Below are 18,198 nucleotides of genomic sequence, written 5' to 3'. Positions count from 1 at the left end.
AAATTTGAGTAACAGCAGCTTTGTTACCCATTTATCAACATTCGCTTTTAGAACAGCGACATATGCATCTACTAAATAATTCAGCTGCTGAAGTAATGGCATGCTGGCAATAAAGTAAAAAGGCAGACCAAAGGAACACTATGAACCCCTACTCTGTGACACTGTAAACAATGAACTATATTTGGGCAATGCTAGGAAAAGAGGCAGAACAGATAAAGGAGCAACTATGAGAATATTAACCACATTAACCAGTCTCCAAATCTTTATCTTCCAGATCCCTTCCTTTACTTTCTATGCAACCGTGAGGTTTTAACCTACCGTTCAGCTTCTTAGTCTATAAAATAATTAGTAGTACCTACTGTAATAGGTTGTTGTGAAAATTCATTTAAACAACACAATCCTTATTATTGTTGGGCTTACGTGTTCTCAGTGGTTTTGTTGTAGCTTCCAAGGTAATGATTACCAGCTTGGCCCCAAATATCTCTCCACCTTCCACTTGAAGGAATTGTGCTGAACTACAATGAAATAAGGACATTTGCCCTTTAATGTAAGTCTAAGCAAGGGGCAAAGTCATGTAGTTTGCTTCTGAACCTTTTTTCCCTAGTAGGTCCAACACCTTGGGATCTTGGCCTTCAGAAAGGAGGCAGCAAGAATGTAGAAAAACAATTTTCTCCCTAAGAAACTCAGGGCACTTCCAAATTTTATCCTGGTAGCCTGGTCCTCGAAGTTTAGATCATCTTCTGTCTAGTCCATATTTCTTCATATTAGCTCATGGACCAGAGAATGGATTAGATCACAGTTGTATTCATTCAACCTTAAACCGAAGATCTCCATAAACAATATTTCACCAGTTCAGTCCTATTCTTTTACTCTTCTCATCAAGAGTATCACCTCCTACAGGGGCTCAATTTTAAACTTGGAGCTCCATTTTAAACTTGACCCAAAGAACTTGCTTTAAAATAATACAACAGTGGGGAAAGGAAGCAAGATTGGCCTGGAGTTCCTAAATGTTGAAATTGGGTAAAGAGTACATGGTGTTCATTATTCTAACTTCTTTTGTGCATGTTAAAAACATTTTTTTTTCACACACAGAGCTGGGGAAAGCAAGAACAGAAACTGTGTAATCAACTATTGGGTTGTCGGAAAAGTCATGACGTATTTTTGTTGCAAAAATGCATCATGACTTTTCCGACAACCCAATATAATACCTGAGATGGATCTTGAAGGTCTTATATATATATATCCCAATCCTGTTTACTCCCGTTCTCTCTTCCTTCCCTATCACACTTACTCAAGTCCTCCTGACTGCCTAGTTTTCTTTTCTACCATGAGAAAAGCAGCTATACAAGGTTCTTTCAGGGAGCCAAATAGGAAAACCAGTTTAGCCCAAGCAATTTTGTTTTTGGTGAAGGCAGGGAAGAGCCTAGGCAACATTAAATGCCTGCCACAGACATCAAAGAAAAGAGGAACATGGGTCAACTCAGCTTGCTTAGAGGTCTCTGCCACTTCTTTGCAGATGATGGCACAGACCCAAAGTTGAAGTACAAACCTGAAAGCAACTGCTCCTTTTTTGTAAATGACATGGGCAGGGAACTGGGACAGAAAAACTTTCCCAGGTGAACTGAACTTCATTCAGTGAGTGCTTAACAAGGGCAAACAGAGTGCACAGAAATGTGCTAGATAGACAGTGAAATACAGGTATATACTTCCTGTCTTTGTGGTTATAATTGAAATTCAGAATTGATACACTTGACCTCTATAATAACATTATATATGTTAAGTGATGCTGACAATATATATAGCTCTGAAATAGGAAGTCAGTCAAGACTTAACTGTGGTCCTAACGAATGGGTAGAATTTGGATTAGAGAATATCGGAGAACTGAGCATCAGCAAGGACAGAATAATTAGGAAAAAAAGGAGTGTATGGAGTTCAGAAACACTAAAGTTCTAGCTCTTAGTTTTATGTGGCTTAAATAGGTTTTCAAGTTGCCAAGCAAATAGAGCTCCAGTAGTATGATGCAAGGACCAAATATTAATATCTCTGACTGCCCAACAGTTAAAAATATCATGAAGTTTCACTGATTAATGCTCTAAGGATAACCATATCCTTTGTTTGAACTGTATCTGGAGTGCATTTACCATTGATAGCTTTTACAAAACACTTATAGGGAAAAACCTCACCAACTCAGGAAAAGATGGCTTATCCGTGCCCCTTCACCATTATTATAGCTCTGCTAATAAAAAAGAATGCAAACATTGAGATTAAACAGGTGTGTTTTATTATCAAATGTAACAATTCTACAAAAACTCAGTATTGTAAATATTACTGCCTATCTTAAAGTCTTTCAGAGCTTTGGGCAGACAGCATCTTAAGGCATCAAGTATAAAGAACTGTTTTCTGATCTTAAGTGCCAGTTATCACTAATTTTCACACAAAATGGTTTTTGTTTTTTATTTTTTTCCTACTGCAGTTAAAGGGCTATTGCTGGTCAGCTGAAGAAGGGATGTTTGGTTCTCCAAGGTGTTATTTAAAGTAATGCAAAGTAAATAAAATTAGCAGCCACATAATTCTGCATGCCATTGCATCCAAGCAAAGGACAATATAAGTAACTTAAAGAAACATGCACTGAGTTAATCAAATCCTGTTTTCCTCTTTGGAGTTACATGAGGCAGCAGTACTTGCTAGTTTCTAATATTGCACTTTTGTAGCATAAACACAGCTAAACACATAGTGCTAAACACTGACAGCATCAGCATCTGCTCTAACTGCGTCAGTGTTTACCTCAGTCTAGCATGCTGACTACAATCCTATGCTTTAAAAAGTTTTAATTATTTGACAGTTAAGGCATTAGAGAAAAAGGTTTAAGGCTATCTAATATATACAATCATTTATTTGTTAGTAGTACACTGCTTTCTAGAATACAGTGTTCAAATAGTCTCACTTTTGTGATATTAAAAACTATGAAATTTCTCTTATTACAGTCCAAACTGTTAGTAATGGGGAAAGTACAACATAAAACAATACATATGAAGTCACAATATTGTTACAGATCAAACTAGAATTTACTAACTACACATAGCTGCTTCATTTTTGGTTTTGCATTTTGGCCCCTAGTTCATTTTCATTTACAACTGGTACCTGCTGAGAAAAAAGATCCAACTTTTAACTATGTATGTTTTGAAGTGGATGTACTATTTCTTCTAATTTATACCAAGGTATTTTAAAAATCGTTTTCACTGGATGGCCAAGAACTGAGCAAATATTAGTTTTATTTCAATAAGTTTATGATTTAAGTATTCCAAGGTCTTAGTCTTGAATTACTTAGGAAGAAGGCATGATTGTGCAGAAGACTGGGAGATGGAGAAAGAGTGGGAACACACAAAAAAATGAAGCTTCCATAACAGAGCTCCTGGTGGAGATGGTAGACAGAAGTACAGTATTTTTTCCCCAAGACATAAATCCTAAAAAACACCTGTGATGCCACGTTGGCTGGAAGTGATGGAGACATCTGATTTCCAATTCACATTTTAAACACCTGTTTGCAAACAGCAAGGAGCCAGGCACGCTGCTTGCTGTAAGGATTTGGTTTCACTGGCTCAAATTTTCCACTCCACCAAAAGGTAGGGCACAAGACCCCCTGTCCAATCATGTTTGCTGAAAATACTGCAGCCTGAGTATAGACAAACTTCGCTGAAGTTGCTAGAAGTTGTCTTATGTCTGAAGGTTTCAGGATCACCATACATCTTTCATACACTGAAAAAAAATTCATAAAATGAAATATTAGTCTCTAAAATTTTCAATTCTTAGTATCCATAAAAAATAAATGATTTTTAATTCTAAAAGGTCTCAAAAATACTTAAGGTAGTCCAGATTTAAATTTTACACATAGTGGCATTTACACAGCAAATTTTGGGGGAGTAGTGTTGGCAAATGAAGGTTATGTGCTAATTCGCATTTCCACAACTTTTCACCCTTTGTGTTATCATGCACAGAATAATATGTTTCCACCTTCCCGCCTGACTCAACTGCTTTGTGAGACTATTTTATTCATTTCTTAGCCTGGGTCCCCAGGTTATCATAGCATTCTTCCGATATTAGACATTTAATACTATTAAAATAAAATAAAAAAACATTAAGACAATTTTTTTTTTAAAAGATTTTATTGGGGAATTGGGGGAGGGGAACAGCATTGGGGAATCGGGGAAGAGGAACAGACAAGCTGCTGTCCTTTTGTTCTTCAGTCTAGTTGTGGAGGATATCACTTCACTGGCCCATGTTGGTATTATCATTGCGCTCTTCCTAGGTGAGGCAGTTGCTAACTGGCCATTGGATGGCCGCTCACAGTGGCTAACGGCAGCTCACGAAAGCACATGCCAGCTGCTGGCCAGACTCACTGCAGCCTACGCCATCACAGGCGACTCACGGCAGCCCAGCTCCAGATCGAGCTGTTGTTTACCATCTTAGCTTTAGAGGATGCAGTATCACTGGCCCTCATGTGGGATCCGAAATGGGGCTCTGCTGCTCAGAGCTGGCATCTCAAGCCATCTCCTAATCAATGTGCCACTTGGCCGGCCCAATACAAATTTTAAAATTAAATACTAGTATAAGAAATTTCAAATAATTTCCAACAAAAATATCTGAATCAATAAGGAGGACTGAGATATGACATTGTAGCAAACATGGGCTTTACATGCTAGTGAATAGTTGATTAGCAATGTTTATGTGGATTAATTTATTTCTTCCTTACAACTACCCTATTAGATTATCACAGTTCACCCCATTTTACAGGTGAAATAACTGAGGCACAGAACAATGAAGCCACTAATTGGCAGATTCAGAATCTGAACACAGTTTCCTCTATGCTGTTGCACTTATACACCACACAAAAACTTTTAAATGAAAACAATGTGCATACTTCCACATGTAAATGAAAAACAATAGGTCTTCACAATTCAGTCCTGTTCATGTGGCCAGTTTGAAACTGTGGTCAAGATTAGATTTGCTTTAATAACATCCTAAAATTGGTACAAATTTAGAATCAGGTATTTTAAAAAATACTGAAAATACTAGTTTGTTAGAATTCATTCTTAAAATGTGGTTTTACAAAGTGACCATAATTTAGCATTTAGTGTTAAATACTACGTGTTCAAAGCTTCTTCAATACTAAATACAGATAAGAATCTCTACCAATGACCCAGCAACACTATTGTCCTATATCTATTTTACCCTTCTTTTGGCAATATCACCTAAATTTTCCTTAAATAACTGCCCCCTCACCTGATTTCAAGCCCTTGAAGTGGTAACTGAGCCCAACAAGTGACCTAGACATAGCCAATTAGAGCTCTGCATGTTCCTGGCCATAAATGTATCAGATGTACTTAAGTCAGGCCAGCGAAATTCAATTCCTGGCTTGCTTCTGGACTTGACATAACAAGGTGTATGTCAGGAGTTGCTGGGGGTACCGCATGGAAAGAATTCGGCTGAGAGTGAGCCCTTGGATCCAGCCAAGTTAGTCAACCCTGGGCTCAGTTACCAGAGTCAATGAAGTGCACCTCCCATATTCCCAGCCCATATTATTATTATTATTTTCGTGGGAAACATCACCATTGTAGATACTGAAAAGTACACTTTCATGTTCCATGAGAATGTGAAAAAGACTAAAAGATATTAAAAAAATTTAACCTTCCCGGATTTGCTTTTTAATCCCAGTGGTATCCAATGTAATTTTCTTGTTTAGCAATGAAACTGCAGACTCTTAGCAGCTAGCAAAAAATAAACAAATCAATAAAAATAATAAAGGAAAATCCCAGATTCTTAAGGAGAAAATGATTCTTATTCCCCTGTAGCTACAGAAAAGTGAACGCTATTATGCAAAGACAATTTCTAAGTTACAACTGAAACATTCATGAATTTCTTTCCTTTTCTGTAAAATCTCTTAAGACGTGTTTTATTTTACACTAAACTGTCATTAAAAGTAATGTGTACAAAGTCTTTTAAGGTAGCTGGATTTCAACAACTTGTGTTTTGTCCTTTGGAATGAACATAAACCCCTTAAAAAGCGTGAAATTCTGATTACCATATTTCCCCATGTATAAGACACACCTTAATTTTGGGGCCCAAAATTTGAAAAAAGTGTTATTACATAAAGTTATTGAACTCAAGTTTTATTCATCATAAAATTCATACAACTCATCACTTGAAGAAAATGAAAGTAAAAAAAATCTACAACCACTGTATAAGACGCACCCAGTTTTTAGACCCCAAATTTTTTGAAAATGGGTGCATCTTATACATGGGGAAATATGGTAGTTATAATATTTAATTTCCTTATAGTAATTTTGACATCTCTTTTCTGAAAAGTGTAAGGCATTTGTGAGATTTCTTTGTTAGGACAGAGGAACAGTTTCATTATCCTTATTATACAAAAGATAAAATCCATAATTCAGGTTCTTTAATCAAATAAAATGTGTTTGATAGTCCTTTTCTTTTGTCACTTAAATCAAGAGGCAACATTTATTTAGCCATTTTTGCCCACTATTATAAATACTAGTTGGAAAAAGAAGAGAGAGAAATCTTGTCTAAAATTTTCTGGCCAGAAACTAAAATATTGTCACAATTATATTACAAAAGACAGCAATCATTTTCAATCTATCAAGTAATCCAAAATATACATTTAAGAGGCTAGGTATAAAAAATACTCTCCAAATGAGAGCTACAGTTTTTTTTGTTTTGTGCTTTTTTTTTAAATAAAACTTAGCTTTTGGGACAGTATCAGGATTAACATATTACATGAGCCTCCAAAAATACCCAGTACAGACAAAAGTTTTCACATAAGGCAAAGGAAACTATTAACGTTTCATTTTAGACTTCCCAGCTTCCAGAAATGTGAGAAATAAAAGCAAAAGACTTCAAAATTGTCAAGATCATAAAAAACATGGAAAGACTGAGAAACTAACACAGACCAGGGGACACTAAGGAGACAGGTCAACTAAATGTAATGTGGAATCCTAGACGGGGTCCTGGAATAGAAAAGACATTAATGGAAAAACTGGTAAAATCTGAATATCTGGAATGTAGATAATAGTTAAGATCATTGCCCCTATGATTACTGTAATTACAGCAAAATAGTTATTTGTATTTATAAAGAACTGAATAGTCTATACAATTTGTTTACACTCATTAATTTACCTCATTCTCACCAATAAAAAAAAAAGTGAAATCAAGGGTGACCAGTTAGTTCAGTTGGTTAGAGCATGGTGCTGATAAACACCAAGATTGCCGGTTGGATCCCCGCATGGGCCACTGTGAGCTGCGCCCTCCTTAAAAGAGTCAACTTTGCCATTGTAGCATGACAGCAATGTGTAACCAATGACCATGGCTGTTCCCCAATAAAAAGAAAAAAAAAAGTGAAGTCATATGTAGAAGTGAGTTGATGCCTGTTTTACTGAGCAGGGAAACGTCACCGCTAAAGAACTGTCACTTCCACATGTAAATAAAATATACTTATATCCAAGCACTTGTTGACATTTAAATTTAGGAGCTGACTCAGCCCCATAGAGAATTTAGGAATATGAGACTTGAACCTTACAGTGAGTGTGGGGGTGGGAGAAGGAATACCAATCTGGCCATCTGAAGAGGCAATTCTCTAGTTGGCTATCAAATCTCCTTCCCTGGAGGGCCCCTTGGCTTTTGAGATATCCTTGGGGGTATTTCATAACAAAGAAGAGGTATTTATCTATAGTAGTTCTTGGGGGTACTCAACAAATATTGGATAGGTTGAGGGGACAAAGCTATAAGAGAAGACAGAACAGTGTGACTTCTTTACCAAATCGTATTATGAGCTTTAGCTGCCTTTATTTGATCCTATAACCAGCAGTGACATCATTCTGTCAATAAATTTTTAGAGCACTGTATTAATTTCCTGTGGCTGCTGTAACAAATGACCACACTTGGTGGCTTAAAACAATAGAAATTTATCCTCTCACAATTCTGTAGGCCAGAAGTCAGAAATCAAGGTGTCAGCCAGGCTACACATTCTCCAGACACTCTAGGACACAACCTGTTCTTTGCCTCTTCCAGCTTCTGGTGGTTGCAGGTGTACCTTGGGGCTTGTGGCCACATCACTCCAAACTCTGCCTCCATCTCCCTCTGCCTCTCAATTATTGGATTGTCTGAAAAGTCATGACATATTTTGTCTATGTTTTTCAAAGGTCATTTATTTATATAAACAACAAAGATCAATCAATGAAATATTGCCCGTTTTGTTCAATAACCTTTTGCCATCTTTCAGTGAGCTTCATAATTCCTCGTTCATAGAAGGACTTGTCTTTATCGGCAAGAAACTGAACAACGTGCTGATTTATACAGCCTCATCTGAATTGAACGTTATACCATGCAAGGAGTTTTGAAGACAGCAAAGCAAGTGGACGTCTGACGGCACAAGGTCAGGCGAGTATGGTGGGTGTGGCAACACATCCCATCCAAGATCCAATAATTTTTGACGGGTGATCAAACTTGTGTGTGGTCTCGCGTTGTTGCAATGGAACACAACTCCTTTACAATTAACAAGCTCTGGACGTTTCTGGATGATGGGTTCGTTCAAACTGTCCAATTGCTGACAGTACACATTCAAATTGTTTGGTTCCTTGGTAGGAGCTTGAAAAACACAACACCTTTAAAGTCCCACCACACTGACAGCATAACCTTCCTCCGATGAATGCATGCTTTCGATGTCGTTGGAGGTGAATCATCACATTGGGACCAAGACCGTTTGCACACCGCATTGTTGTAAACAATCCACTTCTCATCACCAGTCACTTCAAAAAAAGGATCGTTTTCCTCATGTTTAATGAACATATAGCAGATGTTTATACTCACCGTCAAATGAACTTCTTTGAGTTCATGTGGAACCCAAGTATCAAGCTTGCTTACGTGTCCCAGCTTCTTTAGGTGGCTGTGAACGCTTGAATGATGAATGGTCAATTTTTCTGCAATCTCTCTTGTTGTGTAATGTGGGTTTGACTCCATCAATGTCTTTATTTTGTCGTCATCAACCTCGGTGGGCCTCCCTGACTGAGGAGTGTCATTGAGATAAAAATCCCCAGCACGGAATTTCATGCACCACCGTTGGCACTGACATTCTTGTAGAGCATTGTCACCATAAACTTTATGCAACTTTTCACAAGTTTGATGCGCGTTCTTCCCTTTATGGAAGTAAAACAGTAATATATGGCAAAAATGCAGTTTGGTCTCCCATCTTCAACTTGTTGTAAAATCCCCAAAACTCAATCAAATTGCTCAATTTTTTTAGAATGAAGCTAGAACTGTCGGTTGTCAAATGACATAGCAATAACATAGATGCAAATGACTCTAGTACTTCCAAAAATGAAGTAGTGCCATCTGTTGCAAACATGCATCATGACTTTTCCGACAACCCAATAGAATTTCATTTTGGGGCACCCCACCCTAATCCAGGATAAGCTCCTCCTCTCAAGATTTTTAATTTATATCTTTTATCATATAAGGGAATAGTCATAGGTTCCAAAAGATTAGGATATGGACATATTTGGGGCCACCAATCAGCTCACTATAGACACTTCTTCTGCCATGCTTGTATTTAGTCAATGGAAAAGACCACTGAACCTAACGCCAGAAGTTCTTTTGTTTGGCTTGGTCATTAGCTGTATGATTTTGTGAAAGGTGTCTAACCTCTCTGAGTTAAATTTCCTCATCTGTCAAATGGAGTCTTCGGAGCCTGCCCTGATGCCTCATGTGTTGAGATTCAAATGAGACTAGATATAAAAGTGCTTTAAGCTTTATAAACATCAACCACTCTATTGATGTAAAAGACGAATTGTGATAAATTTGATATTGATATGGATGAGGAAATATGTAAATATATAGCCATAATATAAGGTTAAAGAGAAAGAAACAAGGTCCAAAATTGTATGTGGGCATCCAAAAAAGAAGCTGAATGGAAATATTCATTATGGTTATTTTTGGGTGGTGAGATTATTAATGTTTCCTTGTACCTGTCTATATGATCCCAGTTTTTTACAATGAGCACATAATACTTTATGATTCTTACCTCCCAGGGTTGTTGAGATATCTTATGCCAAGTATTTCACACAGTATACTCTGTGTGAATTATAAAAATTCTCAATATAAAGGTAGATTAATCTGATATTAGAATAAAAAAATGCAAATATCGAGATTTCAACAAAGCATCCAATTGTTATTCTACCATACCCCAAATATATAAACATAAGATAAAATTAGAGGTATTGAGTAATGGTTATAGTCAACTTAGAACATTTCTAATATAATATCAAAATGTTCCATTTCTAGTCATTTCTTACTCAATATATTCATTTTACAACAGAGAGTATGCTTATCAAATTCATAGACAGCATTAAGGGCTTGAATAAAAATATTTGGAGAGACAAAGTATGGACCAAAAAGAATATCAACAGGCTAGAATAATTAATGTGTTCTCATCACTGTGAACTAGACTAGAAAATACCCCATTCCCACTGCAAAGTATCTGGGCATCTCTGGCAGTACAAAGATATCTTAAAACCACTGAAAATGGCAGAGAATCATCACTTCCAACCCAGAACTGGAATTTCTTTTTTCTTTTTTTTTTTTTTCCTCTTCCACATTGATTTTTTTTTCTTTTTTTATTGTTAGTTTCAGGTGTACAGAACAATGCAATAGTTACCCTTTTCACCCTCACAAAGTAACAACCCCCCTCCCCCCCGAGAACTGGAATTTCTACAACTTCAGAATAAGACGATAAGTCCCCAATTGTCATTTCTCAGGGACAACACTGTATTGGCAACCCTGTTCCCAAATTAGAATCCATATGGTTGAATCTCACAGGGTCCTCAGTAATAAAAATGGTGACAAAATTAGAAAATGACATGCCAGCAAACCAATTTCAGCAAACCCAGTAATAAAAAAATGAAGAAATAGGCCATACCAATTCCTGAACATGTCTGTACAACTCCATCTTTGAGCCTCACCCAGAATGCAAGTGGCTTTTAAGACATGACTATGGGTTAATAGAAAGGAAAAAATCCAACTAATTTGAAAGAAGCTTTTTCAGGATTCCTTTCCTCTCAATTTAGTTGTAGAAGGGGAAAAAAAGCATGCAACAAAAACCTTGCCATCATTTAAACAGAGTACATTTGAAGTATACCCAGATGAACCTTAAAACCATGTTAAGTGAGAAGCCAGTCATGAAAGGACAAATATTGTGTTATTCCACTTATGAGGTGCCTAGAATAGTCAAATTCATAGAAAAAGTAAGAAGAATAGTAGTTGCCAGGGGCTCAGGGAAGAGGGCAATGGCGAACTTATTGTTTAATGTAAACAGAGTCTGAAAAGATGAAAAATTTCTGGAGCTAGATGGTGGTGATGATTGCATAACAATATGAATGTACTTAATGCCACTGATTTGTACACTTAAAAATGGTTAAATGAGGGCCGGCCAAGTGGCTCTGTTGGTTAAGAGCTTGCTCAAGAGTGAGAGCTCTGAGCAACAGGGTCACTGGTTCAATTCCCACATAGGCCAGTGAGCTGTGCCCGAGCTGAGCTGCCACCAGGTGGCAGGATGGCTCAGCTGGTGACAGCACGTGCTCCAAACAACAAGGTTGCCTATTCAAGATGGTGGGCTACACCCGACCACAACTACAGACTGAACTCGGCACCTTGAGCTGAGCTGCCTCTCGGATGGCTCACTGGATAGAGTGTGCACTCTTAACAACGAGGCTGCTGGTTTGACTCCTGCATGGGATGGTTTCTACACCCACCCGCAACTAACTGAACACAGCACCTTGAGCTGAGCAGCGTGACTGGACTTGGAGCTGAGCTTGCTGTACCTTCCACAACTAAGACTGAAGGACAACAACTTGGCTGTTCCTCTCCCCCCTCCCCCCCAAAAAATGGTTAAATGGCAAACTTTATGTTATGTATATTTTACCAGAATTGTTTTAAAAAGGAAACTGGAAAAAAAAGGTATACGCAACTCAACAGAATTACCATATGACTCAGTGAGTCCACTCATAGCTATATACCCTCCAAAATTAAAAACAGATACTCAAATGTTTGTACATAAATGCTAGTATCAGCACCATTCACAATAGTCAGAAGGTAGAAACAAACCAAATGTCCATCAGTGGATAAATGGATAAAAAGTGTTATATCTGGGGCCGGCTGAGTGGCTTGGTTGGTTAAGAGTGCGAGCTCTGAGCAATAGGGTCGCCGGTTTGATTCCCACATGGGCCAGTGAGCTGCCACTGAGCTGGTGAGAGTGTGTGCTCTTAGCAGCAAGGTTGCCAGTTCAACACCCGTTTGGGATGGTGGACTACGCGCCTCCCTCTTCCACGGCAACTAAACTGAAAGTGGTGACTGGACTTAGAGCTGATGGGTCCTGGAAGAATGCAATGTTCCCATTCCCCAATCCCCCAACACTGTTCCCCAATAAAAATCTTAAAAAAAAAAAAGTGTTATATCTGTACAATGGAATATTATTCAGCCATAAAAAGGAAAGAAGTACTGATACATGTTGCAACACAGATGAACCTCTAAAACATGTGAAGTGAAAGAAGCCAGATACCAAAAGGTCATATATTATATAATTCCATTTATATGAAATATCCAGAATAGGCAAATCCATAGAGACAGGGAGCAGATTAGTTGCCAGGGTTTGCAGGGGAGGAAAATGCTTAATAGGTATGGGTTTTTCTTTTCGGGACATAAAAATATTTTGAAACTACATAGAGATAGATGGTTGGTTGTACAATTTGTGAATGCATGAAATACCACCAAATTGTATACTTTAAAATAATTAATTTTATGTAATGTGGTTTTTACCTCAATTAAAAAAAAAAGCATTCCTAACCTGTGGACCATATGATATATACAGCAAATGAATTTCCAAATGAAGTTTCCCCTAATTCCAAATAACATACAACTATTATCCATAAATGTTGCTTAGATACTATCTACTTAGATGACAACCTTAACTGTAGTTTCCATTCCTTCCATGATTTGACACTCTTACATCACACTGTCTCACCTGACTAATAAAAGAATTTCAAAATCTTGGCCTATATTTGTTTGGCCCTTTATAATTTAACTTTCACACCATAGAGCCTTACCTGCTTTTCTGAGGATGGTCTAACTGCTGGGGCCCTTAAATACAAACCCATTCTTTGGGTAGAGTCCTGGCCTGGTCATTTGTGTGTACAAGTCCATCCTCGGTTGCATACTAAAATTCAAGTTAAAACAAACAAGATCAAAAGATGGATACACTGACACTGTGGATGGTTAGTACTTCAAATGAATAGATCTACCAACAGAATTATAGGACATTTAAACCATAGGAAACAAATTAACAGTGGTACGAACCACAAACATAACTGTTAATCCCAAGTCTTCATTTCGTAGTTAACATGTCTGAATACCATAAAAATCCCACCTAGGAGAGAAGTTAAATAGAACATCTGGATAAAAAAAGAACACCATACCACAATAAACACCACCAAACACTTCAGATCTTGCTCACAGTACAGTTTCCATGGTATCATAGGTATGAACAGATAGCAAATATTTTAGCACCAACTATTTGCAAGGTATTATAAAATAAGCCCAATATGTCCAACAACTCTATGAACTTTAAATAGTATTAGATGCATTTATAATATTGATCTAATCTCTCAGTAGGAGAGCAAGTAACAGTTTTAGAGTGAAAGGCCCAAAAAGATAATCATTAAAGTCAGTACTTCGAGGAGAAACAAAAACAAGCAGTTACTGAAAATGCAAAGTCATTGACAGTAAAGAGTAATGCAAAGAACAAATGAGAAAGTTAAAGGAATTATATAAGGATTCTTGAGAGTCTATTTCAGAATAACAGGTCCATCAACTAAAATATAGATATAGGTTTTTTTTTATTTTATTTACCAGAATGACCATTACCAAATATTTTCCTAGTAGTTTGTCTTCCTAAATTCTGTCGTCATTCTATTAACCTAATTTATCAAAATGGGCCCAGATACTTTATAAGACAGCAGATGTGCTAGCAGAACCCATGTCCTGTATCCTGCTTAGGGCATGAGAATTCTTCCCTTTGTGTAAATCCTCCCCTTTTCAGCTTTATACCCTGACCCCCATCCCAAATGACATATGTAAAGATAACATGTGTAGACAATGACATTTGCCATAATTACATCAAGATACACACACACACACACACACACATCCCTTTTATTTTAAGGACAGAATCAAAGTATCAAGAGAGTTCATTCACTCAACCAATTATTACGAAAGATTTGCTTAATATAAGTAAATCATGAAATTATGTAAAATGAATCATAAATAACCAGAAATCAAATGAAAACCTCCCATTAAATCAGCAACAGCAATAAATACACAGTAGGTAAAGATAAACACAGATTAGACCTAAGAGATCAGCTTTTTTGAAAAAAGTCACCTACTGATTTAGTTTTGTGCCAAAGTGGTATGAAAAGAATCCCAAAGCTAATGGTTATTACTAAAATAATTGAGAAGAGGGAAAAATAAGAAGGCACGGACTCTTAGAGACAGGAGAAAATATGAGCTTTTATGCAAGAGTGATATGAATTGGGATATAAAAGATTTTAAGTGCATGCATTGTAACTCTCTTAAAGCTCAAATTACTGAAGGAAGACAATGGAATAATCTGACATACTGAACTGGATAATTGAGCTTCCTACATGACCCTAATTCATTGATCCATCTCATAAATTCCAAGCACTTCAGAAATGGAAGGCCAAATGCCTTGAGGTGGAAAACAGATTGGGTTGGGGACAGGGACTAATTTTGCACAATCCTTGTGCTTCTGATGATACCAGATAACTCTACTCCAACCCTGAATGATTCCCTAGAAACTACTAGAAGATAATCTACTGCAGACCGAAATTATTTTATCACAGTTTTGAAGCATGTCAATCTTTTAGCCATAAATCTAGAAATAACCGCTATTACTTGTTTGTGGTAGAATAAACAAACATCCACAAAGACCAGCTGAGGCACTCTTCATAATAAACAGCAATTTTGCTTAATCTCGTAACCGACTTATGTATATGACTGCTTAATTTTTTTAATTCAGTGTGAAAGTAAAATTTGACTAGTTAAAATAAAAAAAGAAATTGAATTAATTCAGCTGACCACTAAGACCTGAAACTTTGCTTGTACATTACAGAATTAGAAAACAATGGGGAAAAACACAAAACTCAAATGTTTCCTCCATGAGATTTAGCAACCTTTTTTAATAGCCTTTGGTAAAACTCTATTCCTTTCATAATCTAATGAATCAGACATGAAGTTTGGAAAGTAACTTTTTGTTTGTTTGTTTTTAAATCTCTACAATGGCTTCCAACAGCTGACAAATGAGAAAATATCCTTTGTATGTTAAAAGTTCTTAACCACTGTAGGATAACTCAGTAGGTATGAGCATCCCCACTGAGGTAATTTTGACTGAGCTCCACAATCCTCCATGATTCATGGACACCAAGCTTGTATACTCATTCTAACAGTGAAGCAGCTTTGGAAGGCACAACCCTTATAATGCTGTACTATAAATGATCAAGGGCTATTTCAGGATTTGATGATTATGCCTATAAAGTCATCTTACCTCTAAAGACCCAAAACAAAGTTCAGCTCCAAGAGGAAAGACAATTTTTGCTATTAGTACAATTAAAAGACTGCACAATACTGATTTTTAGACATTGCAAGAAAGAAGAGTTCGGGTTCTAGGTATTGTGTGATTTAAGGAAGGAAAGATGTCCGCTTAGATGAGACGACAATGAGGTTTTGCTCACTTGTTAAAGAGCTCTTTCTAAAAAACATCTCATTCTTTAGATTAAGTCAGAAAACAACTGATGGACACAGGCATTGGTAGAAGAAAATAAGAGTAAATATGAAGAATTAACAGCAGATCATTACATCTGAACATCATACAGTTCATTTTAAGGCGTTGCCATCTAAAGATTCATTGAGTCTCTTTTGTGTTTTCCTGGTTAGGCAGAGTGGTCTCTGACCACTTTTTAAATACTCAACATAAACTCCATGTTTAAGTACTTTTTTCTGAGTCATAAATTTGACTGTGAGGGAAAATCCTTAGCCGACTGACCCTGTTCTAGATGAAAAGATGAAAAGACCCACTGAAGAGCTTTTCCAAAGCCATTCTTTCAAAAAAAAAAGCTCCAAGTTGAAACAATTAAAAATAGCACAGAAAAGCCCTAATCTTGTCAGAGGAACGAGTTTTAAGTTAATACCCACACTAGTCCCCCTGACTTTGACTGGCTTGTTTTGCCTCCATAAGCAATCTAGCAGCACTTGTACACACACGAGTTTCAGAGAATCTGCTTCTTTCCGGGCTGCATTCTTTAGGCAAATCAACTCAAGTAATAAGGGCACTGAATATTTTTCTTCTTTAAGCTACTGACCTGGTAACCTTGGAAGAAGTTAAGAATTTCCTTAACTCCAGTATTGTAGGCCAGGCCCTGCATTCTGACCACCGTGCCAGGCTGTGGAGGGACACCGCTAAGATTAGCAGCTGTAGGGAAGTAGCCAAGACTATTGGGCGAACCTGGGGGGCTAAAGGGAGAGAAAGCACAGTGAACCAATAGGAATAGACAATGTTGAATATTTACTCTAAAAACATTAGTTACTTAAAGAAACAGATTCTCTCAAGGTCATCTTAGAATTCTGTTATCTCTCCCAAGCCTGGTGCGAACACCGTAGCAATTCTGTCCCACACTTCCACAAAAGCCAAAAGTTTAAAGGTAGAAGGGTTAATGGAAAGTTAAATGCAGGGCTTCCCCAAAGATCTAGTTCTCTCTGAGATTCTTAAAGGAATAGGAAAGAAAAAATTAAGCCTTCATACTCATTCGACCACAAAGCCCAGCTCATTGATGATTAACTGGCTAGTTATCAGGAATCCTCAGGCATGAATGAATACAAAGGACTAATAGGAACCACAGCCACAGAAACCAGAAGTCTTCCAAGTAATTTCTCAAAGAAACAGACTGTTCTACCCATATGCAAGCAAAGGTACAGCACAATAATACAGTCAAGTATTATAGCACCTAGGAGTTATTTCTTCCAACCTGACTGAAATTCCCAGAGGGAGGCAGGTAAATTGGAAGAGATGCACAACAAATTAAACCAATCACCATTAACACAAGGGGAAAACTGATCCCTCTTGGTGTATCTGTGGCAATTACCTCCAAACAGCACAAGCCAAGTGAACACCTAATTATTCTTTATGTGGCAACTCAAGTGATTATCATATTATGAAATTCATTTCACCCTGTCCCCAACCCAATCTGTTTTTTACCACAATCAGTGGCCAGAAACCCATAATCAAAAATATATATAGGGAAAATTTTTAAATGAGTTATTAGCTTAAAGAGCAATGAAGACCCACAGTTTTAGATTATTAACCCTTATAAATCTTTCTAAGTAGGTAAGTACCACATTTCAAAGACAAGTAAACACAACATGCAAGGGACTAAAAATCTTTGAGATGATCTATCCCATATAATCCTAACAGATGGGTTAATAGGAATGGTAACAGATGTGCATCTAATTCCGGGTCTATTGTTTTGTTAATACAATAACCTTGAGCAAGTCACTTAATTTCTCTAAACTTCAATTACATCATTTGCTAAATGGGGGTGATAGAACCTCCCAAGTTTCACAGAATTGTTCTTCAGATTCAAGATTTAACATACCAAATTATTCCATAGACTATAAAATGCAATAATTTGTTATTTCACTTTTGCTGTTTCCATAACCATCATTCTATTGGGTTGTCAGAAAAGTCATGACATATTTTTTCTATGTTTTTCATTGCAAAAATGCATCATGACTTTTCCGACAACCCAATATTTCATCATTTAAAAAATATGGGAACCTGAAAATATTACTTGACATCAAGGTGACCTTAAACTTTTCAGCTTCTAGGCAGTGATCTTCAACTTGTTTACATATTAGAGTCACTTGGAGATACTTTTACAACTGCCCTGGAGGAGAGCCTGTTTTGAAACTAAATATCAATCTACCGTATTTGCCGGCGTATAAGACGATTTTTTGGCCCTGAAAAATATGCCTCCAAGTGGGGGGTCGTCTTATACGCCAGGTACACTT

General features: G+C 37.1%; 1 protein-coding gene across 5 annotated transcripts in view; it reads right to left on the bottom strand.

Moving 5' to 3' along the window:
* Positions 1 to 2,258: 2,258 nt before the first annotated feature.
* Positions 2,259 to 18,198, bottom strand: part of ESRP1 (epithelial splicing regulatory protein 1) — a 64,776-nt gene continuing 48,836 nt past the window's right edge. For 2 of the 5 annotated variants that reach the window (XM_019632027.1, XM_019632023.1), the window contains exons 14-16: positions 16,494 to 16,644; positions 13,167 to 13,276; positions 2,259 to 3,756 (exon numbers count right to left, since the gene is read on the bottom strand). In XM_019632027.1, coding sequence (XP_019487572.1) covers positions 13,202 to 13,276; positions 16,494 to 16,644 — 226 coding nt within the window. In that variant the 3' untranslated portion in view covers positions 2,259 to 3,756; positions 13,167 to 13,201. The remainder of the gene's footprint in view (positions 3,757 to 13,166; positions 13,277 to 16,493; positions 16,645 to 18,198) is intronic. The other 3 variants (XM_019632025.1, XM_019632026.1, XM_019632024.1) reach the window with 2 other exon arrangements.

The sequence above is a fragment of the Hipposideros armiger genome, unplaced genomic scaffold (assembly GCF_001890085.2).
Source record: "Hipposideros armiger isolate ML-2016 unplaced genomic scaffold, ASM189008v1 scaffold_1069, whole genome shotgun sequence".
Lineage (NCBI taxonomy): Eukaryota > Metazoa > Chordata > Mammalia > Chiroptera > Hipposideridae > Hipposideros > Hipposideros armiger.
This window is presented reverse-complemented; position numbering and strand designations above follow the sequence as displayed.